This window comes from Drosophila sulfurigaster, chromosome 3, assembly GCF_023558435.1.
Source record: "Drosophila sulfurigaster albostrigata strain 15112-1811.04 chromosome 3, ASM2355843v2, whole genome shotgun sequence".
Classification (NCBI taxonomy): Eukaryota; Metazoa; Arthropoda; class Insecta; order Diptera; family Drosophilidae; genus Drosophila; species Drosophila sulfurigaster.
In genome coordinates, this window is record NC_084883.1 from 14,891,866 (window position 1) to 14,916,717 (window position 24,852).

At 37.1% G+C, this 24,852-nt stretch overlaps 3 protein-coding genes and 4 non-coding genes across 7 annotated transcripts; all 7 read right to left on the reverse strand.

Annotated features, from left to right (window-relative positions):
• Positions 1 to 61: 61 nt before the first annotated feature.
• On the reverse strand, positions 62 to 1,245 carry LOC133842446 (osteocalcin 2). The gene is made up of 2 exons (XM_062275529.1): positions 884 to 1,245; positions 62 to 822 (listed from the first exon to the last, which is right to left on the reverse strand). The coding sequence occupies exons 1-2, from the start codon at positions 1,226 to 1,228 to the stop codon at positions 280 to 282; spliced, it is 888 nt and encodes a 295-aa protein (XP_062131513.1). The 5' UTR covers positions 1,229 to 1,245; the 3' UTR covers positions 62 to 279.
• Positions 1,246 to 2,251: 1,006 nt separating this feature from the next.
• On the reverse strand, positions 2,252 to 3,084 carry LOC133842586 (uncharacterized). Its single transcript, XM_062275743.1, has 3 exons — positions 2,866 to 3,084; positions 2,645 to 2,802; positions 2,252 to 2,578 (listed from the first exon to the last, which is right to left on the reverse strand). The coding sequence occupies exons 1-3, from the start codon at positions 3,044 to 3,046 to the stop codon at positions 2,309 to 2,311; spliced, it is 609 nt and encodes a 202-aa protein (XP_062131727.1). The 5' UTR covers positions 3,047 to 3,084; the 3' UTR covers positions 2,252 to 2,308.
• A 1,111-nt stretch (positions 3,085 to 4,195) lies between these two features.
• On the reverse strand, positions 4,196 to 5,078 carry LOC133842190 (uncharacterized). The gene is made up of 3 exons (XM_062275186.1): positions 4,849 to 5,078; positions 4,634 to 4,788; positions 4,196 to 4,577 (listed from the first exon to the last, which is right to left on the reverse strand). The coding sequence occupies exons 1-3, from the start codon at positions 5,045 to 5,047 to the stop codon at positions 4,263 to 4,265; spliced, it is 669 nt and encodes a 222-aa protein (XP_062131170.1). The 5' UTR covers positions 5,048 to 5,078; the 3' UTR covers positions 4,196 to 4,262.
• Positions 5,079 to 8,491: 3,413 nt separating this feature from the next.
• Positions 8,492 to 8,563, reverse strand: Trnag-ucc (transfer RNA glycine (anticodon UCC)). The gene has a single exon. It is a non-coding gene; the product is annotated as a tRNA-Gly (tRNA).
• Positions 8,564 to 12,380: 3,817 nt separating this feature from the next.
• Positions 12,381 to 12,452, reverse strand: Trnag-ucc (transfer RNA glycine (anticodon UCC)). Its single transcript has one exon. It is a non-coding gene; the product is annotated as a tRNA-Gly (tRNA).
• Positions 12,453 to 15,155: 2,703 nt separating this feature from the next.
• Positions 15,156 to 15,227, reverse strand: Trnag-ucc (transfer RNA glycine (anticodon UCC)). The gene has a single exon. It is a non-coding gene; the product is annotated as a tRNA-Gly (tRNA).
• Positions 15,228 to 19,275: 4,048 nt separating this feature from the next.
• On the reverse strand, positions 19,276 to 19,347 carry Trnag-ucc (transfer RNA glycine (anticodon UCC)). Its single transcript has one exon. It is a non-coding gene; the product is annotated as a tRNA-Gly (tRNA).
• Between the last annotated feature and the right edge of the window lie 5,505 nt (positions 19,348 to 24,852).

The following is a 24,852-nucleotide window of genomic DNA, read 5'->3' on the forward strand; positions in this document are numbered from 1 at the left end:
TTCATTTCTTATAAACTTTCAATTTTAGATAACAATATTTACAACTCTTTGTTCTGCAAGTCAACTATCAAACTTTTATCGTATAATCCATAATTGTTGTCCAGTAATTGGATTGTAAAGCCCATTGTAGTTGTGTGTGCTTCTTTATCAGCTTTATCGTTATTTATGAACATGAACAATCGTTTAGCAATTATTAGATTAACATTAGTAGTATTATGATAGAGGGAAGGTCGTGGGAACTTAGAGTCACATAGCAGTTAACCCAGCGTTTTTTCCCAATTATTTATTGCACGTATATAAAAATACAAAAACTAGCTGAGAAATCGCCAGTAAAACTGAAACGTTTTGGATAGAAAGACTCGTGGCACTATTCGGCTTTGCTGTTGTTGATGTGGTTGTTGGACTGTCGGTTGAAGAGTCTGGCGCCTCGGTTGTTGATGAGGTCGTTGAAGAAGTGGTACCTGGACTAGTACTGGAACTAGTGCTGGAACTTGTGCTGGAACTACTACTGGAACTAGAACTGGTACTAGAGCTGGCAGTAGAACTTGTGCTAGTGCTGCTGCTAGTAGTAGAACTAGAAGGTGACTCTGTTGTTGTTGTGACCTCATTCAGCAATTGATCGTTGCAATGCGGCAGTTCCAGAGGATCACACAGCTTACAATTGACATCAGCCAGGCAAGAGACCTGCTCCGACATGGTCAGAGAACAGCCACGCTCAACTAGTTGATTGCTGATGCTGGCATAACAAAGGTTACGTCCACTATGAGAAATGGGACATCTTTGCGCAGTAAGTTGGTCAGGTGCTGAGCTACAACGAGCATCCTTTAAGAAAACACACAATTATATATTATTTATAATAAATGAACTGCAGCACTTCACTCACCTCTGTGTCGAGGCACTGCAAGCAGGACAGTTGACTGGAGGTCACATTGTTGCAACTGTTGGTCACACAAATCTCACATTGAGCGTTGAGGGAATTGTGATTGCTTCTGCAGTGCTGTCGAAATTTATCTTCGAGCTTCTCCAGGCAGCCTTGAGCTTGAACCATGCCTCCAAGGAAGACACTAACGCATGCGTCCAGCTGATCCACACACTGCTCCGTGGCCTGGTAGCTGCTTCGCTGGCAATTGATGCCGCGACAGTAGAGACATGTCTCCGATGCTAGGAGTAATCCTGCCTGCAGCAAAGGCAACAAAATGAAAAGTATTGCGCACTTCCGCATCGACATTGGGACTAATTCGTTTGGCATTTGGCTGGGCTTTGATTTGACCATCACTTTATATAAACTCTGTGGCACTTGAGTGTGTTTTTCGCTTGAGCTGAAGTGATGTCAATCGCGGAGAAGTGTGTAAACAAACCGTTGGTCCTGATTAGCTGGGTTTTCTAATGCGATCAAGTAGTCCAAATATATGTTTGTAACTGCCATCAAAGTCAAGCTCTTTGATAACCGTATAATGCACATTAGTCGTGTTATTTGTCGCTTTTATTTGTTCAACTCTTACAAATTGTGTAATCTACTTATTTGGTTTTTTTGCAATGCTTTAAATGCCTATTAGTACTTATCGTATTATACAAAGTCTTCCTTAGTCAAAAGTAAACAAACATGTTTATCAATATTATGGAAGTTTTTCATTGCAAAAAAGTGGTTAACAGTATTTGTTTTTATTTACTTTGATTTAATGAAAGCAGAAAAGAGTTCGTTAATATTGAAAAAAATGTGAATTATAAAAATAATTTATATTCAATTTGGCATATCATTTGCTTATTATTCTTTTGACATATTGCAAATAATACGCAGTATATTAACATAAATACTTTATTATTTTTACATTATTTGCTTGCCCGAAGCGGAGTACAAAAACCATTTATTACTTTACTTTTTATCTATTTGATATACCAAATACAAATAATGAAATGATAAGTTTTTTTGTAAGATTGTAATGCGAATTTCAATGCGCTTTTCAGTATATATGATGATAGCATACATTTAACTGTAAAGCCATAATATTTATGAAATAAACAAAATTTAAATGGTTCAATTAGACGCTATATTATTTGAAATTTATTTCTTTTAGCAGAGTCAAGTATATAGCACTTTATAAAAATCATTTCCAATTACAGATTCAGAATGTTGGTAAGTTTACTTGTAAATTATCAAAGTTTAATACAAAAAATATAATTACACATATTACTAATAATATTTCAAAGAAACCTAGTGCCCAAAGACCTTGTGCACTTAAGCATAGATTGTTTTGTAAATTTATTTATTTCCATTTTATTTTTTTTATTATATAACATTTCAATAAAATTAACTTTGATCTATCTCAAAAAAGCGAATGAAGCGACTGGAATCCGTTGAGATATTCACACTATTGCAGCCTCGAATGTCGCCGGGTGAGCACAAGGCGCAGTTGGCATCATTCAGGCAGCTCATTTGATCAGCGAAAGTTGTGGAACAGCCACGCACAATAGTGCTGGTCGTGCCAGAGGATTTCACATAACAATAGGAATTTGCTGCAGTCGGAGCAGCACAAACGGACGGTTCTAAAGAGGTCGCATTCTCAGCACAGTTTGAGTCCTACGGATGTAAAAAAGTGATTTCGAATAGTGATGCGTTATTAGAGAATCGATTTTTGAAGCTTACCGTACTGGCATCGCACTGCACACAAGCATATTGCCTAGACCCCACATTGTTGCAACGGTCCGAGTTGCACTTGTAGCAGGAATCATTGGGTCGCGACTCGCAACGCTGACTCAGTTGCACGGGAATCTCCAGGGAGCAGCCTTTGTACAACACCTTCGCTGCTCAAAACAAAAAGAAGAATGATAGCTTAGCTTTCAATGATATTCCAACACACTATGAACCTTCATCGTATATCGTAACGCAATAGTCCAAAACATCGGAGCACGTTTGTTCCTCGCTCAGCGATGTTCGCTGACAATTGATGCCATAGCAACTATAGCAGCTAGTGGCTGTGTTTGCTCGGGCAAATCCTGTCGTGCAGATGAGCAACAGAAGCGGACCAACAATTGATATAACCTTCATTATTGAGCTTCTACTGTCCGCTGGTTTGCCAATGTGCTCACCTTTTATAGCCTGTGAAGTGCACTTCATGCCCCATTTCATATACACCGCAAAAACACTTGAGAGTCGGCAAAATTCTAGCACCTAAAATGTATACTTAGGTAACTCAAAGATAATGCTTCATATATAGTATATATATTTTAGATAATTGCACTTTGTATTAAATAGTTTTTGGTAGCAATTGTATTAAACAACGCAAACGGTTGTTATACCCGCTACCAATAGTATAGAATGGTATTATAACTTTCTGTCTCCAGGAATGTACATACATATGTAACAGGCAGAAGGCGGCATCTCCTATACATATACTTGATGAGCATCAACAGCTGAGACGATATGGTCATGTCCGTCCGTCTATATGAACACTTAGATCTCAGAGACAACCGCATTATTTTGCCTTTATTCAAATGTGTAATGGGTATCTCAAGGTCGAGCACACGACTGTATCTTTTTTACTTGTTTTTATTTAAATTACACACTTCTTTAATAATTGTCTTTCAGTTAAATAACGAACATTTAAAATAACGAACAAATTGAAATGCCGTTTAAAGAAAAAATATGAATCATTTGTTCACAAAAAATCAATTTTTATTTATATACATTTCTAATTTCATTGTAAATTTAAATCAAATATTTTGCATGCATTTGCCAGTCAAATTGTGAACACAGAAATAAATCAAATATTTATCTGCTGCTGATCAGAGAGAGTATGATTCAACGCAGCATTTTTTGTGAGCAAATTTGATTAGCAAATGGTATCTGGCAAAATGAAACTTATCATGACTTTCGCTCTTTACTTGACGAATGATGAATTTATGGAATTTTGAATGTTAGTTATTTTTAAATTGCAAGATGATTTCTTTTTGATGTCTTTTTACATTTTAATGGCTGAAAATTTCATTACAAGCTCGCTCGCAATTTATCCAACTAAAATTCAATTCATTTCATATGTAAATTTATTTAGCAATGCTTTTAAACTGCATAACTGAAATACTCGTAACCTTGTTGATATTTGCTTTGCTATTTTTGGCCAAGCAAAAACACATGTTGGCCCACAACTATCTTCCCCAAGCGATAAGCGACATAAAATACAAAAAAAATACATACATATTCTATTTGTGATTGACTTGTGTAGTGATTGCGTTTATTTTTGATTAATCATAAACAAAATGTTAAATTATTGTAGTACTCGCAGAGCCAGCAGAGAAACAACACCAATCAAGGGAACAAAGAGTTGCTGGCCTTGTGCTGCCCCCGATTTGCTGTACTCCAGATTGTAGTTGTTGCACGCACTCGAGGCATCTGCATTCTCCGGCAAACAAAGGCTGCAGGCGGTGTCATTCAGGCAAGTCTGTTGCTCCTTCACACTCAGCGCGCAACCTCGCTGCAGATTTGTTCCCTCAACCTTGACATAGCAATAGGAATTGCTAGAAGTTGGCGCCGCACACTGCGAAGGACTCACACTCGATCCTCCTGTATTGCAGTCTGAGTTCTGTGAGGAAATCGAGCGTAAGGACCTTATTGATTGGAATAATTTGCAGTACTCACCTCTGAGCCATCGCATTGAATGCATTGGAAATCAATGCGTCCCAGATTGTTGCACAATTCTCCATTACATTTCTGACACTGCTTGTCACCAGTATTACACTTGGCCTTAGACGCCAGCGAAAGCTCCAGCAAACATCCTCGCTCGGTGACCATGACTGCAAAGTTGATATTCAATTTCAATTTGGTATTTATCTTTATGTTTAATCGCTACTTACAATCATCGTAGGCAGTCACACAGATGTCCAGCACATCGGTGCAAGTCACAGTCACATTTTGTCGCGAGGTTCGCTGGCAATTGATGCCTTCGCAGCTGTAGCAATTGCGTGGACTGTTGCCACTTACTGTTGAATCCCTGAGCTCAGCTGATGTGAGGCTAAAGCACAGTAGCAGGATAACTCCAATTGGGGACATCATATTTCTTGGGCTAACGATTTAGTACTGAAACTTGACAGTTGTCTTGCCGATGGACAAGGCAATTCAATAGGCGGCACTTGAGAATATTTCTTTACAATATTTTCCATAACAAGTTGGAAAAATCTGATAATGACTAGCATTATAGAGCCACCGATTATATTCGAGAGGCTCTTAGAGAGCAATCAAGGCTAGGAAGTAGTTCTTCAATCTAGCTAAAACAATGCATTAAGTTATAGCGACAGCGATATACTCTCTCGAAGAAACGTGAAACATTTATTAATTATAAAAACTACATGGCACCTAGTTACAGATTTTATTATAATTATATGCAATAAACTTACAAATAGATAAAGATAGGTTGAGGTAAAAAAATTATTTTGGTTTAGGTGGCATCATCAAGTTTTCTATAATTGTAATTACACATAAAGTCATTCCTTTTAATCATCTCCACCATTTCACCACAATCAATACCTTTATTGTATTAATTAAAATTTCTTCTGTAGGGTATTTTCTGAGTCATGCTTACTGAACTTAATTTCTATCTATTCCGCTTGATAACTTTGCTAAGGTTAGTGTGACAATGATGTGTTTGCTTTGCTTTCAAGTCGGCCCATATCACAAGTATCATTTGTAAGCCCTATCTACCCCATAGAATACACCCAATATCCGTAAGTTCAAAGTTTCTGTGATTAGTTCGTGATTCACATATCAGGTGTTTTTCTTGTAATACTATTGTCAAAACAATTGAAAGTACTACGATACATATCATTTCATTATTCGCTCCATACTTCAATTCTAAGAAATAGTACATATGTACTTTTTTTATAACCCTTTTTAGTTTTCGCCATGTGATGTCGATAGATTCTTAATTTTTCCAGTGAATCATTAAGTATAGGCCATAGTCGAGCAATTGTTGTATATTGGCTCAGCTATCTTCTGCTTATCGGTAACTGCTGCCGAAATTTATGACGCTACAAAGTAAAGTAGCAGCTGAAGCCTTCCCACATAATTTATAGCAAACACGAGGCTTCAATTATGATCATTACTCAACATATCTGGGAAATAGGAATGAAATGAAAAGCATTGACATTGGTTGCTAATAGGGGTCAACATAAAAAGTGTGTGTGAAGAGTGAGCTATAAAATAATTAACATAAATGCCGAAAGGTAGCTTATCTATGAACAAGTTTCAATTGTGTTTGATTACGACAGATACAACAGACAGTTAATGTATATTAAAGTTGTGCTATAATGAAAATGAGTCAGCCATATTCAGCTTTTGTTAATCACCTACAGATAGTAAAACTGAAGTAGTTATTCAGGTGTCTTTTAAATGAAAAACAACTGGCAAATTACCTATGAATAGGATAACTCTCTGTTAGTTTGGCATACTCATTTGTATCTCTTAGTGTTTCCTTGTTCACAGCTTCTGTTAGACATCAACTTTTATTACTCATCACTCTGTGTTTTTCATGCAACTTCTTGCAAAAGTTTTCGCAAACTTTAATGCGAAGGTCACACTCAAAAAGTTCACTTCTTTCAAATTAAAGCACAAACTGTACTTATTTGCATACATTTCCAGCAGATTTTCTTTACAACCCGCTGCAAACGGACGACGGTAAGTATGCGGAGATTACGTTATACAAAACACAAAAAAAAAGATGAAACAGAGAGAAAAGCTGCGAGAGCAAAACGAAAATGAAAATAATACAACCATAAGAAAGAAATATGCAAAACAGATGAATTGGGGATAAAGGAGCGCCACAGAGAGAAACAATGAGACAAGGGCCAGCAAAAACAAAAAAAGTAATGCTAAAAATGGGAAAAAGTGAAAAAGAAATACAAAAACAGAAATCGTTATAAAAATTGTAACTTTATTTTACCGCCGGGACAAGTTTGTGTCCTCAAAACATTGAGGGTGGCAGAGGAGATGTTAAAGACAATGCAAAGACATAATGAAAATGAAAGTTGTTACGGGGGGTTTGTACCAACAACAACTGAAAAGTAAATCCACTTATAAACGTATCAAAACAAACCCGGAAGTGGACTTTATGTATTCCCGTAAGTATCGCATCAAGAGGTGGCTTCCAACTTGTAAGTTCTCAATGAAATGGACAACAGCAGCAGCAACAGCTGTGCACTGGCAACAGTCATGGATCTTTAATATAATATAAAAGTGTTTGCCAAATGACAGCTAAATAAATAACATACGCATTTGCATTGCAATTCAGAAATTCCAATTCCACAATTCAACAACTATGCGATGTCACTCAGTTGTCACTTGCAGCTCATCGATAGATTTGCATCTTTGAGATACACAATTGCGAGTATGAATTTGGTTTATTGTCGCCGCCTGCTTATTGTGCTTTATATCTGTGGCAATCAATTTGCAAGTATTTATATTATTTATGCAACGCAAATATTGCTGCCACTCAAATAGATACAAATGCCATTTGTTATGCATTGAGTGCGTCTATCTTTGCACAACTGTCACTGCCTGTCACACAATGATTCTGTAGTCAACTCTACATTTGTAATTTCGATTAGTTTTTCGTTCGCAAATAATTTACTGCCGATTGCCTGGCCTGGAACACCGTGGGGTCCACTTATCGAAAATGCTGTTTTCTTGCAACATTTTGGGCAATATGCATGCGTGTGTTAGTTGTGATTGCTTGATTGATTGATTGCCTGTTGGAATGCGCGTGGTGCTCCGCTCGCTGGCAATTCATATTGCGCATACGCCTCGTTGTTCCGCATACGCATACGCATACGCATGCCTTTCATTTCCTTTGCCACGATTTGCGGCCTGCGGTCACACACATAACAGTCTGACTATTTCTATATCTCTCTCTCTCTCTCTCTCTCTCTCTCGCTCTTTCACTTGCTATCTCCCTTGACGGCTGTTATACACGTGTTTGTAATTGCGTTTATTGTGCGTTTGAGATTTGTAATTCGCTTGTAAGCGGTTGTGTCTGCATCTGTATGCGTATGCGTATGTATGTGTGTGAGCCCTGCCGCTGCCGTGTTGATTGAAAATGGCTTAAGCAATCGACAGTTGATTGGCTGATTTGATTGTTAGTGTTGCAGTCGCCTTCGTCTGTTATTGCTGTTGCGTCGTCTGTTGAATGGCGCGGATTAGTTTTGCAACGACGCCCCAGAGCTGTTTACGATGGGTTTTACTCAAGCACACTTATGAGTATAGACCTGCAAATCAAGTTGTGGGAGTTTGCTCATGTGTACAAGATTATTTAAGTTACTTCAGATGTATTTATTATTACATCTTCATTCCATTTGTAAGTTGCAGTTATAAACAATTTCAATTTCTTACAGTATTGCAAATAATAAATGTCAAACTTTGTATATGAAATACCAAATAACATTAATATTAAAAAATATCGAAAACATAACAGATAAGGCTGACTTTCACATCAAAAAAATTTATTTGTGCGTCGGCCGGGAATCGAACCCGGATCAACTGCTTGGAAGGCAACTATGCTGACCATTACACCACCGACGCCACATAACATCTAAAGGCTTGACATTGAATCATAATCTAATCTTAAATATTGTCCGAATTTTCTCCTTCCATCTAAACGTGAACTTTGAACTTTTATGTAAGTTGAAGCATATTTCAATTGTTACTCAAAACTAATTTTATTTCTTAATGAAAATTTATTATCGAAAATTTGGAAGTCCTTAAGATCGCAAATTAATATTAATGTTAGACAATTATACAAAATGAAGTTAAATATTTATAATTTAATTAATTTGTAATTAATTATATTACATATATATTTTGAATTTAATATTTGTATTTAATTAAATGCGAAATTAGTAAATGAATATTAATAATATTTAAAAATTACAATTGTATATTGTAGTTAATTAGTAATAAATTTAGATTAAACATATATTTTGTATTATTTTTATTGAATTAAACGAAAGTATATGAAAAGAAACCAACTACTAAAATGAGCTCCTTATAAGCCTATTTGATAGACCTTGCATTTATCGCCTTTTCACAGTCTTGAGAAACACTTAAGTATTAGAATATTAGTTAAACGAGAGGCAGTGTTAAGGCAATTTAAGAAGGAATTGAAAAATTAGCCATTTTTGAATGGGTTTGCTTTGCCTATTTGCCTTTGCCAAGTTACTCAGTCATACACACTCAAGCACACACATTTCTTATACATTTCTTCGACATTTGTGTGTCAGCTCAGAGTTTCTTTTGCGTCTGCCGCTGAACCCTGACCCAAATGCATCGTCTCCCCAGAGGCAGCAGGTGAGTTGTCAAGGGGGAAAGGCTTCTGGCGCTACCTGACGGCGGCGAAGTGGATGGCTACAAACATTTTTGCGGATGGAAGCCGCCACGAGCACCACTTTGTTTTGGATGGCTGAAGCGGGGTTGCCACCAGCTGAGGGGGGTAGAAGGTGGACAACGAGTTGAGTTTTCTGTGTGAGGTAAAACGTAAACGTAAACGTAAATAAAAGCCAAGCTGGCAAACGGCCACGAAAGAAACGTAAAATGCCTCAAAATGGAGCAAAAGAAAATCCACTTTAACAGTAAAAGTTCTCAGTGGTATCGTCGTTGTTGCTGTTGTTGTTGTTGTTGTTGTTATGGTAGTTGTTGTTATAGTTGTTGCTGTTACCTTTTCCGAAATGCAGCCATTAGTTGACCTGAAAAGGCTTGGCCCAGCTCTGAAGTGGCGCTCTCTTTTAGTGGCTTCATATGCACTTCAATATTTAACATAAACAAATATAAACAAACTACATCAAGTGTATAACAATTTGCTTCCATTCTTTCTCTCTCTGTGTCGTGTGTGTAAATATGTGTGTGTTTACCATTCTTTACTGCCAAGATTACAGCTCAACTCAGGCAGCTGTCAGCTTCTGTTTTGTGTGTAAATTAACAAGTGCGAGTGTAAATTGTGCTCTTTGTTAAAGACGTCAAGGGTCAATGGGAAGTGTGGCCTAGTACAATAGAAAGTTGCAGTTTTTAGACAACAAAAGAAGAAGTTTCATTGCAAAGTACTTTAAAGTAACCTATTGTTTAACGATTAAGACAAGTTTAGAATTTATGTTTAATTAAAATATAAACTCTGATGGAATAACTGCAGCTATTAAGATAATATTCTAATATTGTTACGTAAACTGCAGCTAGTTCAGATAATACGTCTCTAGGAATTAATAAAGACAATATTCGAATATGCTGATAATCACAAAAATATGTTACTTTTGAGTATAATGTTATTTTGTTTTGAATCCAAGAAGACAATATGATTAAGTAAGGTAGACGAATATTTTAACTTACTGGTAATTACTTAATGCCAAAAGTGGAATAGAAAACGTTGCTTGAATATAAGGAGATGCAACTACACAAATGTATAAAATATCATTGGCAAATAATAAAGCGTAAGCAAAGGCTTTTTATTCCTTTTTTGCATGTTGTAAGATAGTTGTACTACAACATTTTGCAAAATGAGCAGCCATAAATCAAAAGTAAAATAAAAAAGGTATGAGTTCTTGCCACTTCTTTTGAACTGTTCATTGGTACTTGATTCAGAGCAATAACAACTTTATTAATGTATGGGGAAAAAGCCTACTTACTATGGGTCTTAGTAGCTTTGACTGACAATCTGGTATATTATTTACGCCAATTTATCAATAACATCGTTTGGTATATTATTAGTTTTATGTTTTTATTTAAAATGGGTAGCGGGTAACTCACAGTTATGTATGTTGTTATATATATACATATTAAGTTATTAATCAAAATGTTATATTCAAATAAATGTTATTAATTAATGACTTCCCAAAGTGAACTCATAAATTACTTACTTAACTAATGCAGAAGCTGGAATAAACATTTTTACAGCTTTCGCAAGATTAATTAACAATATTTGTACGAAACTAGTGCTACTTGTTTACTTAACTAATTGCTGATAACTGAAATCATGACTTGTTCAGTGACAAGCTAGCTGATTGCCTGTGCTCATCATTTACAGCGGCGACTACTGCTTGCAGCTTGCAACATGCTCAACTCAGACTGGCATTTGCTACTGGTGTAATGGACAAGCTGTCAGAGCAAGATAACCAGATCAAGCTCAGTAGAGCCAAGAGAACCCTTGGGTGGCCAGTTTTGAGCAGTTCGCGACGTTGCACAATCAAAACTGCCATGATTAATGTCAACACAATTGACATAAACCATGGATCTGGTCATGGCCATGGCCAGAAGGTAATTCCACCACTGCTGAGCCAACTGGAAAAACTCGATGGCAGCAGCAGCAACAAGAGCAGCAAAGATGCAATTATTGATGGATTATTTACTGTCAGCAACAACTCCACAGTATATAGTGGATAGTAGAATGTGTGTCTGGGAAATGTCTGCACGGAATGACAAAAACGACTAGACACGAGAAGATCAAGCGCCTACTCTCTAGTCTAGTCGCCAAATTCCCCCCTCGAGAGAGCAAAGTCATTGCATTTTCTTAACCATTTTCCCCGCTGACTTTGCAATTTACGAGCGCAATTATATTGTGTATATATGTATGTGAGGTAGTTGTGGTGGATGCCACACGGTGTGGCATAAGTCATTAGTATTCAATATTCAATAACTAGCATTGATGCATTAATTGCGCGTAATCATCCGCCGTATAAATAACCAACAAAATGATGGAAGGAAGCCAAACGTTGTTGTTGTCAGTCAACTCATTTGCATAGACATCGCATATTTGTGTAATTATGCGTGGAAATTACAATGCGATCAGCTGCAGGAGTGTAATCGAAGGCAAAGTTAATGGTGGAGGGCGACAGACAGAGAGACCTCCATGAGGTTGTCTGTCTTGTCCCATCCTCTCCCGTGCATTGCTTAGCTTCTTGTCATGCCGTGAGACTTTTGCCGCCAGACGCAGGCATTTGCCGTTAATTATGTTGACAGCATTGACATCGACAGTGAGACACGGAGGGGAATGGGAATGGGAATGGAAGACCACCAACAATGTCAATCGATAAGCGTTTTATCGCCCTGAATGATAATGCCGCGACGACTGCCCATTCTTCTAATGGACAATTTGTGTTTTTGATTTGGCCATTCAATTAACAATTTAATATGCAAAGCGTCAAATCAGAATGCTGAATGCGCCGTTAGATAAGGGAAATAAGGTAATTTTCATATCAATCATTTGCGTATGCGATTTAAAATATGAATAAATATGACAAATTAATAATCGTTTTTAAGGTTGATGAAGCGCAAGGCGCAGACAACCGGAATACGTAAATAATGCATAATTATTACGGTGGGAAATAAATAAAAAACAGAAAAAAATATTGGTTTGTGCGTCGGCCGGGAATCGAACCCGGATCAACTGCTTGGAAGGCAACTATGCTGACCATTACACCACCGACGCCACATGATAATGTTGAATTTTATTACTAAATATAAATTTCGTGTTAAGCCAAAGAAAGTCCTTATTGCCACATTAAATCATTTACTTTAAAGCCTCTATTAATTTTGCAAGTTTTACAAATTGAAGTTTGATTTAATTTGACTTTTGAACTTTTCTTTCGTAATATTTGCTTAAGCTGATAATTGTTTTTGTCAGAGTGCTGCACATTTTGCACTTTAACCACTTTAAACATTTTGTTGCTCAGATAAACACACAAAAATTCGCTTAAAATTTATGGTTGGCCACAGGCAAAGTAAAATGCAATTTATGTTGATTGCTTATTTGCTTTGAGAGTAATTTGTTAAATTCGTTTGCCCACCTTCTGCAACATGTTGCGAGTCGTTGGTGTGTAGGTGTTAAAGGTCAACAACAACTACAAGTTGCAGCTGCCTCTCGCATTGAGATTGCCTAATGCCAAATGCCAGCCTCCAATGCTTGGATCTTTATTATGTGTTGCTTGACAGCCCAACAAGACGCCTCTCACTCTCTCTTCCTCTTTTTATATCTGTCTCTCTCATTCACTATTTACTTGTGTACGTGTGTGTGTGTATGACACATTCACCAGACTTTTTGACAAACTTATTAAAAAAGTTTCGCTGGTTGGAAAATATCATCATTAACAGCCTCGCTATTCTGATGTGCTCGTCATTGCCAGACATTTGCTTTGAAAGTTTTGCCAGTTTTTCTTTAATTATAAAGTAATTCTCGCACTCTATGCGTCCCTCTATGCAAATGGGCGTGGCACATCATGTGCAAATAGTTAACGCTGTTTTTCGCATTCGCAGCTTAAGCAGAAATTCTTTGCTTACTGTGTAATTTCATAAAAGCATGTTTGTTAGCACTTGATTTGGGGGAAAAAAAAATCAATTTATTTAATCTATTTTCTATGTTTAATAAAATACCATTTTTTACTTGAACATTTTCTGAATCAGAAATAGTTTTCCCTACAGGATATTTTATTAGTTAAGCAATCTCTACCATAAAATCCTTATTTGCCGTTACGTCTCTTTGCCATTGTCTTCTGTTGTTTATATTAAAAATTTTAATTAAAAATTTTGCGGAATATTATTTGGCCAACACACATCCACACTCACTCACATACACACGATTTAATAACCCGTACATTTTTTGCAGCCAGCGTAAGGCCAAATAAATTATGTGCAATGCAAGTTTTAAGTCGCTGCTTTAGATGCCCTGTAATTGTATAAGGAGTTTTGGTAGTAAAAAATTACTTCATTTTATTGAAATACTAAGGTATATTAAAGGCAAAGAAATAAAATAATAGATATTAAATAATTTGTGGAATTTAAAAAATTCTACATTTTAATTTGCATAAATGTATACTAAGTTTAAAGTTTGGTATGAAAAAAATATTACTTTTTTATGGAAAATTTATATAAATTTAATACAAAGAAATAAAATAATAGTTTTTTTTATTCTATTAAAAATAATAATTAAGTTATTCAGTACACAAAGTAACTTCATATTCATCAACTATTATTTCTATGCGCTTTAGTTAAACTTTTTTAAAGCGTTTGACTTTGAAGGAACGCTTGGGGGTCTCTGGTCCGAAAATTACATGCATTGTGATGCTGCTTCACTCATTGTCCTTATGACCATCTCTCCTCTTTCTCTCTCTTTCTTCTTTCTCGTCTTCTTCTCCCTCTCATTTCCCGCTGCTATCCGCTATGCGTGCGGAAATTAAAGGCATGAAGTTAAATGTCCAGGCGACAATGTCCTCATCCACTCATAATTGCCTTGCGGTGCTTTGGCTAATAGAATTAGAATGCGCTCCATGGCCAATTTTCAGAAAATTTGTTGTTCAGCTTGACGCTGTCACAACCAAAGTTGTTTCGCCGTTGTTGCAGCTGCACATGCATCGACAGTTTGCGGCATGGACATCGCAACTGCTTCTCGTGCCGCTTAATTAATTGGCCAAGCGAGTCGAGTCAACTACAGCAACAACTACAACTACAACGAAAAAAAAAATGGTAAAGAAATTGCCAACTATGCAGCAGCCATGTTAAGGCGGCGCGGTTGGGGATGCCTCGCTTGCCATGGAATGGAATGGACTGGCTTGGAATGGCTAAGGATGTCGTCGCCAGTGTGTCACCAAAAGGTTGATTGGGATCAAGGTGGGAACAAAGTTGTCTCTTGTTTGTTGTGCCAGTGTTGCCGCCGTTGCATCGTTTCTGCCGACTAGCCATGAATTGTCCAGTTTATGGCCCGGTCGGAGTGGGTGACTGGTTTTCTTTTCTTTTTTTTCTTTTTTGGATTTTCCGCTTTGCTGCTTACTTCACCTCCAACAAGATGTGCCTTCTTAGGTTGTTGCTGCTGCATGTGGCGAAATGCGATTAACGTATACGTTGTTAAAAGATTGCAGCGAGAGGAACATTGCAACAGCGATGCAGCTGAAGGCAACTGGATTAGATATCCAAAGGGTTATTTAACTGATTTTGTGGAGATTTCATTTTAATAAACTAAAATAGATCAATTGGAAGTCTAACATTCAATTTATACTAACTTTAGAAGTCATTCAAATTAAGATGCTTTTCTACTCATTGTTGCTGGAAATTTCTAAAGTATTATTATTTTTTTTATCAACTTAAATAAAAGCATAATTTTGAGAATTAAAAAGATTTTTAAAATCAAACAATTGGTTTGTGCGTCGGCCGGGAATCGAACCCGGATCAACTGCTTGGAAGGCAACTATGCTGACCATTACACCACCGACGCCACACGATGACATCAGACTGTGTTTTAAATTTTAATCTCATCTTAAGTTTGGTTCGAGCTTCACTTAATCTTTCTTGCGTTCTATCTCTCTTCATTTCGGTTTTAGTTTTAATCTGTCATCAACCAAGTGTGCTAAGCATTCGTTTATTTGTTAAATTTCAAGCAAGAATATTAAATTCTATTTTAAGCATTAAACCGAATCTTTTTAAGACATTAATAATAAATAACTGTCTATCTTTTATAAGTAGTGTGAACTTAATCCTTATAAAAGAATTTACTATAAATAACATTGTGAACATTATGCGTGCAGCGCACTGCAGTTGACTTTCGAGTAGATTTGAAATAGCTGTTATAAAGAAGAAGCTGCTAATGGGAGTATTCAACAGGCTGCATCGTTTAACGGTTAAGCTATAGAATTACGTATTACAACAAAATGCAATTAAAGCCGACACCGTTTTGGTCAGCTCAAAGAGCATGACAATTAAATGGCGCTGCGCGGCGAAAGAAAACTAACGAAAATAACGCTGAAAAATGTGCGCATGACAACGGAAATTAAATTGCATGAAATTGGAAAATTATTATCACGCACGCCAGCACACACACACACACACAAAAACAGATTTGCATAGTGTTGTTATAGACGTGCAATTTGGTTAGCCATTTAAGCCAAATTAAGGAACCGTTGTAAGAGGTCTGCTGCGTGTCGCGCTGTGGTCACATGCAATCAAGGCTGCAATTTTCTTAACCAGTTTCCTTTCTGCGCCTATTAGCCAGTTGACAGTTCGTGTGCGTAACGCGGCAACTTTTTCCCCTCCTCGAACTACTGCAATTTTTCTAATGATGACACGACTCGGAGACGACGATGGGAAGACTAGAAGCTCTTTTTGCCAAAGTGCTTGATGGCAAAAAGAACCAAGTTTGGTTCCCCATGCATTGGCATTGGCATCGGCATGCATTGGCAATCAGTTGGCAGTTTGTTTGGCTTAATCGTCTGCGTAATTGATACGCGAATGTGGAACGAAGCGGAGCGTAGAGGAGAGACCTTTCCTTTTTAATTAAAGCCAACGTCTATAGTTGGCCATCCAACAGAGACATTATTACGCCTGATTGAAGTGTAGTTTGCAATGCTAAATGGTTGTGGAAATGGCAAATGGCAGTTGCTCTGCGATGGAAATGACGATGCTCAGATTGATATGCGTGTGGTCCACAAAGCGAGAGCCATAAAGAGCGAATGAAATCAGTGGATAGTTATTTGCAGCTATTTTTAAAATATTTGCGAGCATTTATTAAGTCTCTATCTTTGGCACGGAAATTACGCGTATAAACGTGCAAAGAGTGAAAGGCGTGAAAAGGGCCTGAGGATGAAAATATGCCAAAACCAATTGTTCTTGCAGAAGGACAATGAACAAAAATGAGACAAAGACAAATATTGGGCCGCAATCAGTCAGCTGTGAAGATGCCGCAGAGTAAACAGTGAAACCGGAACAACAACAACAACAAAGGGAGCACACAGCAAAAGTAAAGCAACAGCAGCATAATAAATAATCAAATACACAGATAGATAGCGAAAGAGAGAAAGGGGAAGATAGCAGGCATATGAAGTAGCTTATGTGCTATAAATATGCAACCTCAACCCTGGGAACCCCAAAAGGGGAAAACTGACCATTGCTACCAGCAAACAAATAAACAAACGTGCACGAAGAGATCGGGGGAATGGGAATGAGAATGGGTATCAGAAGAGGAGACGCATTGAAATGCCAAAAACGTAAAACGCAGTGTTTCATTTTTGCTCTTTTGAGGCGTGGCAGTCAAAGCAAATATTGGTTTAAAGTGCCCAAAAGGGGTTGGCTCCAAACCAGAACCAGTCAAACAGGCAGTCAGTCAGTCATTCAGGCAGTCGACCTCCAGCCAGCACTTAATTTTGAGCATTTTGTTTTTTGGGTTTTATGGTCGAAGAGCGGGAATTAAATTAAATAGTCCAGTTGGCTGGCAGGCGCATAAATAACTTAACTGAACCCAAACTCGTCTCGTTGGTTAACCGCACAAGCACAAGCTGTTGCTGTTGCTGTTGTTGCTAGTATCGCAAGTATCTCCCAGTGCCACCCACAGTCGCAGCTTGTTGTTGAAGATACAAATGTAGCTAGATGTGAATGTGCTTGCCAGCTTGCTGGCTTGCTGTTGTGATGTTGGCAGCTTGTAATTTACTTAATGATGCTCAAAGTGATTACAAATGCATCCAAGCATGCTTTACATATTGCACTCGGTCATGTCCATGTCACACTCACACTTGCCTGAACAGCAACAACCACAACAACAGTCATCTCAGCAATAACAATAACAACTTGAGCTTCCGACAAAATGTGCGTGACTTGACCCCAAAGACCTGCCCAGCCCTTGGCAGACGCATAAATCGCCAGCAAATCAATTATGTTGACCGTCTGCAAGTGCTTATCTCTGCGCCTCTCACATATGGACTATGGAATATATACCAAAATAAACTCCGCAATCCAAGGTCAGTTTGTGAAGTCCAGCCAAGGAACTCACAATACTCGCGCAGTGCGTGAAAAAATCTTAAATATTTCACACACGTTTTATGCATTAATTGATATTTGCAGTAATACGCATAAGTCAAGACATGGCAGCAACGAAATGAATAGCAAATGAGCGCAGCAGGAGAGCAGCGACCCAATCCAAAAGGCTATCAAGGAGCAATCGCCAACAGCCAACGAAAAATGTTGGTAAACACCACAAATAACTGGAAGCGTAGGAATTGTACATTAAGTGAAGAAGTGTTCAGTATCCCATTCTTATTTTTAGCCTTTCGAAACCAAGATTGAGTATATGTTTTGACATGCTTTCATTCTTGAATCAAGAATATAGTTTTGAATTTCAGTAATGGAATGGGTCGAATTTTTGTACAATTTTGATTTAAATTTACCTTCTGGGTTCAGTTTCGACATCATTTTGATTCAAGATTATATTTTTTTAGGTCATTTTTTTTGTGGTCACATTTTGATTCATTACATTCCTTTCAATTTTTTTGTCTTTGTTCTTTCCATATTTTTTTTAGGTTCGCTCAGCTGTTCTTTTCATAGTACACAAAGTGTTGCGTGATATTTATATTTTATTTATTTTCACATTGTTTTCTATACGACATCAAACATTTTTTATTTTATCGGAATTTACTTCTGTCTTGAAACGATTTTTTTTGCGTGCATATTTTTTTCTTAGTCATTTAAAGTAATTTATATAGTTGTTACTTAATTTGGCTGTTATTATAAATTACCAGAATTAAATATATGACTCGAAACTAAATGAAATATGAGTTTAATGCAATAATTTCAATAATTTTCTACCAACATTTTGTGCTGAGTGTCGCTGACCGCATCTTAGTTTTGGCTGTCTGTCTGATCGTCCTGCTCCGGCCTTAAGAAATTAGTGCAAACAAAGCGTTTGCCATATGCAAACGGCATACTAATTAGTCAGCCAGTCAGTCGAGCGGCCAATGAGTCTCGTCTCGGACTTGTCTCCCCCCAATGCGAAGTCATCGACCTTGGAACACCGATTTCCAAGTCCAAGTCCAAGTCCGAGTTCGAGAGTAACTTCATCTCAAATGCCCAACAATATTATTGGCTTAAATATTTACTCGGCCAGCATAACATCGCATGGGCAGCATAATTTAATTTTGAATGCAAATATTTGATGACAAGCAAAAGTGTCTCCACCCCGCACTGCGAACAATACCAAATGCTCAATAATTAGATATGTATGGAGTTTACACATCACAGACTCTCGATGCGGTCAAATGTTTAGTAATTGAAATTTAATTGAATAACATTAAATACTCACATACAGTTGACAACAGCTTTTTGTCGTTCTACTGTTGACTTCGTTGAGTTTTAGCAATTTATGCAACACAAAATTAATTATAAGCCCATTTGGTAGCACAGCTGTAGAAATTTGAATAAATCTGTATATGATTAAGGCACTATTAAAATTTATGCAGAACATTAAAAAAAAATGAAATGTGAACAAAAAATTTAGTTTGTGCGTCGGCCGGGAATCGAACCCGGATCAACTGCTTGGAAGGCAACTATGCTGACCATTACACCACCGACGCCCCTTGAGAGCAAGCCAAATAATACCCCACATCTAACGACTGAAACTAAAACCTAAGCAGTGTATTCTAAATATAGAAATCTTATCGGACCCGCTTAAGACAGCTCAGAACTAATTCCCCTTATCTAATTGGGTCAAACAACAACAGCAGCTCGCTTCACAGCTCAGAATTCTTCCATGCAAATGAAAACGAGTGAAAGAGTGAATTTTGAAATGGAACGAATTTAGTTTATAATTTGTTTGTTGGTTGTTTGTTTTACTAAAATGATATATTTGCAATATATTTCACTTAATTGTAATTTAATTGTGACATTTTTGTCAATATTATTTTATAATATTTTATATTAGAGAAGTGTTTTCCCTAATAAAATAGTCATGTTTCTAATAATTATATATTGCAGTTGTATCTGTTAATTTAATTTGCAATTGAATTTCAGTAGAGATAGGTTTAACTAATAAATTGCAGTCGCATCTGCTTATTAGATTATTGAATATATGATTTTATTTTTAATGTAATTTTATTTAATAGACGCTGAATAAAATTGTGTAGTACTTAACATTGAAGCTGTCTCTCTTATTATAATGATATATTTCTGATGTACAATATCGAATTTTATTTACAATTTAATTTTACTTACGTTCAATATAAAAAAATGCTTTTCTAATAATGACACATTTCTAATAATGATTTATTTATGTTGTGATTCCATTATTCAATATTTCATTTTATTTTCTGTATAATATAATGCATTTTGTTCAATACTTATGAATCGCATTAAACTTTTAAGAACAATTTTGTTCAATAGTATTGTCAGACATTTTAATATAAATTACATAATTCAATACTATTTTATTTTTAAGTAATATGCATGAGATAATAAACTCTAATAAAATTCTCATTTCTATAAATAATTTTGGGCATTTTTCGGTAATTTAATTTCATAATTGCCCGAAACTTTCAGAAGCTCAAAGTTTACAAGAACCTTGCATGTTCTATCTATTTATCAGTATAAGCATTTAATTTGTTTGATACGAATGTATCTTATTACACACACTTTGACCACAAGAAAGCCCGTAAACCACATGAGGTCCACGAACTATTTATTATACTACATGGCACAGCAGCAACATCGGCAGCAGCAGCGGCATCAAGTAGATGCCCCCCTTTGGTAAATGAACCGTAAAAACAGCAGTAGAATAACCTTTAGCAATCAAATCGTGTTTAGGTTTCGTTCCGCAGTCGATCTTCTGTAGTCTTTAGCCTTTTGTGAGTGGCTCCAACTACACTCTACACACTTCTTGTTCAGGCTCATGTAGGCATTTAATTAATTTGTACGATCCGCGCACAGCGTGTAGGTAATTTCCCGTATCGAAAGCGTTCGCTGGACTAACAAATTGCAGCAATACATCAAAATAGAAACCAAACTGAGTTTTTCATTTGTTTCCCCCTCGAATATTTAAACTTGTTCAGTATTTTTTTTTTTTTTTTTTTTTGTTACAAGGGAATCGCAGCTACCTTTTTTGGCCATTTCGTGGTGTCTCATAATTGATTGGCTCTGTAAAGCTTTTAGCCCGTTGTTGTTTTTCCGACCATCCTCTCCCTTTTCTCTTGTGCTGTGGCCTGTGACCTTTTTTCGGCCCGAATTTGGAGAGGAGAAAAAAAGTTGACAGTGATGCCAAATGATGTCATTGCACATTTTGCGGTTAGATTTCTGTTTCTGTTTCTTTTTTTGTGTTCAATTCTTTATTTATTTCTCGTTGTGTTGTTTTCTTTTCCATTATTATTGAAATCCAAGGCGATCGAAACTTGTTGCTTGAAAAAGCGTTTCATGTAATTTATCTACGCTCATTTTTCTTTTGATTTTTTCGGTTTGTTTCTTCGAGTTGTTTTTTTTCCTACAGAATGACTTTCAAGCCTATTGAGTTGTCTACTTTGCTTAATTGAGTCTATTATTTGAACTTAATCGCTTAACAAAGCCGTCTCCGAATTATGCCTTGTGGCTCAGTGTTTTTATTGAGCCTAAAATCGAAGCTTTGTGAGAAGTAAATGTTTTCAGCTTTTGATGAATGGACGAAGATATTGAGCGTAGTTTTTAATAACAACAATAATAAACGAGAAATAAAATACTTATTAAGCTGACTTTGTTTTTTGTTAAAATGTCTAGTAAAGTAAGAGAACTATTGGCAATGTTAATAATAATAAATGGTAGTTCTAGTCTAGAATTTATATTTTTTTTTACAAAAATAAACATTTCTAGGATATAAAAGCTTTTGTAATTTAGTAATAATTATTACGTATATATATAAAAAATGTTCCTAAAATTACATATATTTTGGTTTATCTGTTTGTAAATGTAATTAAAGGTTAACTCTGAACATCTAAACAATTTAAATACATAGTATTGACTGAATCATAAATTCAGTGTCATAAATAACTATCAGAAGTGCTGTTTAAATTGTCTGATACTCTGCACTCCTTAATGTCTCAACGCACGCATTTATTAGCCAGCTGAGAGCTTATCAGCGCTTCGCTTCACATATTAAATTGAACACGTTTTTTTTATTCTACCATGACTGTGTGCAACAAAGTCCTTGAGATGCGATGCGTTCGGGGCCAATGAAAAAATTACATATGCAAAAAAGGAAACGAAACGAACTAAACTGAATTGAGCTGAACTGAACGGAAACTGCATAATCAAAAATCACAGCAAGCGGTAATCAACGGACCATATATTTTCAAGTCCTGCCGCCTTCTTCGGCTCCAGCTTCATCTCCTTCTTCTCCGTCTGCTTGTATCCTCAGTGTTTGGCCCACACACCAGCGAACAGGCAGCGATCAAAACAAGTCGCAGAGCCAGGAGGCTGACCAAGTGAAGAGGCAGCAATGGCAAACATTTGGCCAAAGAATGCCACATGCGGCGCTGCAGCTGGCAGCTGGGAGCTGGGCTCAAGTTGGCTCATTGGGCAAAGTCTGGGCAAGTTTCGTTTGCTGGCTGCCTGGCTGTTGAAAGCAAGTTGTCTAAGTCTAAAGAAGCAGCTAATGAAATTGCGGCATGGCATATGAATTTTTAATTGCATGCAGCATGCGAAAGCGACTGCGAATGTTTTTTGCCGGGCCAATTAATTACTCATCGATTTGTGACTCGGCAAAAGTTGCTACAGCTAACTCAGAGTATGTATGTGTGCATCATTTGCATTTGACGGCAGGGGGCCACAAAACTTGAATTAATGAAAAATCATGTCGATGCCGAAAATGCCCAGACTCAACTACCTCATCTCCATCTTAATTGTTCACTCTGACTTGGCAACTTTTCTGTATTGACCAAAGAAGACCAAATTGCCTACCGGGCCAGGGCCGGGGCCGGGGCAGAACAACCATTAGTTCTCGATACATTTTTCGAGTATATGGAGTCATCAAGTGAGGCTAGCATAAATTGTTGCTGTAATTGTTGTTGGATTTCTTCTTCATTTCTCTTCTTTTTTTTTGGCATCCTCTCATTCTCTCAGTGCCAAGCCAAAGCTCATTCATCAATAATTTCCAGGAAATCAGTGCTTGGATGGTAAACTGCATGTGAGTGATTGACATGCGTGCTCTGACCTGATTTTGGCATGCGTTTTTGTCCAACTCTTTTTGCAGCTCATCTGCCCCCACTCTCTCTTTGTCTCAGTGTTGGATATCCAGCATTTTGCATACTCATGAATCATGTTGACTGTTAGCTGGTCTCAAGTCCACTCACCTCAGTCGACTCACTTGACTCTGTCTGCCTGTTGTCGGAACTACTACACTCAACTACTTACACATCTTTCTCTGGCCCATGGCTAAATTGCTGGTTAATAATTTTCAATTATCGAGCAGAACATGCAAAATTCTTGATATCTAGACTGCACTCTTCATAGGTGGCCCTCTCTCTCTATAGAATTAGAGCCACACACTTGTTGCCTACGATAAGTGATGAGTTTTTCTACTACAAGAGGAAACTAACCCTATTAACATGCAGCACGATAGTATTATCTAATAAGCAAGATCATTATCATTTCCTTTAGTTATAAAATACAACTATATAACTTGCATGCTAAAAGTAGATTGTACAGAAGGATTTGGGAATTGACTTTTTAATAAAATAAATTATAAATATGTCGAATTTATGTATATTTTTTATTAGTCTTATTATCATTGTTTTATTTACATTAAAACGTATTTTATAATCTTATTAAATGAGATTTAGTATTAATTGCATAGTTAAACATTTATATTGCTTTATTTTCATTTCGTCCTCCTTATATATTATTTCCTTTGAACAAGTTTAATATAACAAAATGTTTACTACATATTATTTAATATTAATGTCATTTCAGTTAATGTTTTTATTTGCTTAACCTTCTATTTGTGAAGAGGTACTTCGATTGCCTTCAGATTGAAATGCAAATTATAGATGAATGCTGGCAAAAAGTGCTGCGATGGCTATGCATGATATATGAAGCGATATCTTGTGCTTCATAATGGAATATGCGCAAAAAGAATTACAAATTACACACGGCTTTGAGTGTTGAGTATGAGAGCGAGTTGGAGATGTTGAGAATGAGGAAAGGAAGAGAGAGTTGGGGGAAAAAGGCAGCCTCTGTTGATGATTAATGTAAGTCGCGTACGAGGCAAAGTCAAAGACGGCGTTGACGATGACGATGACTGCATTTCCTGGAACTGCCTGGCACAATGGGCAATGGGCAATGGGCAACGGGCAATGGACATTGGGCAATGGGCAATGTCATTGCCTGACTGACAGTAAATAATCTATCAATAATTGAAGTCGCCTGCTCAGCGAGTCAACTCTCGGCTCGTGCGCTGTTCTCGTGCCCATGGACCACACTTGGCGTTGGTTAAAGGATTTTTCTTCAGCTCGTTTTTGCTTTTATGGGCTTCGTCACCAGTCTAGCCGCTGGTCCATTGGCTGATGACGATAATAATGATGATGATAGGACACACATACACCGCACATCTTTACCTCTCACCCCCTCCGCCCTTGGTTCTTTCCTTACAGCATCGCTTTCATGCTCGACTGCTTTGCGCTCGATTCGATTATTTATGTCATTTGCTTTGACATTTATCATTCCACGATTCACGTTTTTGCCTTTGTCAAGGCCAGCTTCAGTCCCGTATCGGAGCCAGGCGATTCTCCCCTGTTGTTGTTGTCCTCATCCATGTCGCAGACTATTCCATTCCATTCCATTCCATTCGATAGCATCCCATCCTATTTGGCCCTTGGCTATTTATGGCCGCGCTACTTAACATAAATTTTATTGCTTTTGCCGATGTTGTTGTTATTTGGTTGCTCATTTGGGGTCTGCTTTGGTTTAGTCTGTTCAGCTCAAAACCATTGACCATCCATCCCAGCAAACTGTGGCAACTCGACTGACTGTCTATGAATTGATGAGCGCTCATTTATTGCGTGATTAGTTCTCGTGGTTCTCTTTTATGGCCTTTTAAAGGAGCAGCCAGCACAATTTGTACC

Excerpts from the sequence above, each read along its gene's own strand:
- LOC133842190 (XM_062275186.1), bottom strand. The coding sequence starts at position 5,047 with ATGATGTCCCCAATTGGAGTTATCCTGCTACTGTGCTTTAGCCTCACA. Across the intron at positions 4,789-4,848 it reads TGTGACTGCCTACGATGATT|TCATGGTCACCGAGCGAGGA; the intron begins GTAAGTAGCGAT and ends TCAACTTTGCAG. Across the intron at positions 4,578-4,633 it reads TTCAATGCGATGGCTCAGAG|AACTCAGACTGCAATACAGG; the intron begins GTGAGTACTGCA and ends ATTTCCTCACAG.
- LOC133842586 (XM_062275743.1), bottom strand. The coding sequence starts at position 3,046 with ATGAAGGTTATATCAATTGTTGGTCCGCTTCTGTTGCTCATCTGCACG. Across the intron at positions 2,803-2,865 it reads CGTTACGATATACGATGAAG|CGAAGGTGTTGTACAAAGGC; the intron begins GTTCATAGTGTG and ends TGTTTTGAGCAG. Across the intron at positions 2,579-2,644 it reads TGCAGTGCGATGCCAGTACG|GACTCAAACTGTGCTGAGAA; the intron begins GTAAGCTTCAAA and ends TTACATCCGTAG.
- LOC133842446 (XM_062275529.1), bottom strand. The coding sequence starts at position 1,228 with ATGTCGATGCGGAAGTGCGCAATACTTTTCATTTTGTTGCCTTTGCTG. Across the intron at positions 823-883 it reads TGCAGTGCCTCGACACAGAG|GATGCTCGTTGTAGCTCAGC; the intron begins GTGAGTGAAGTG and ends GTTTTCTTAAAG.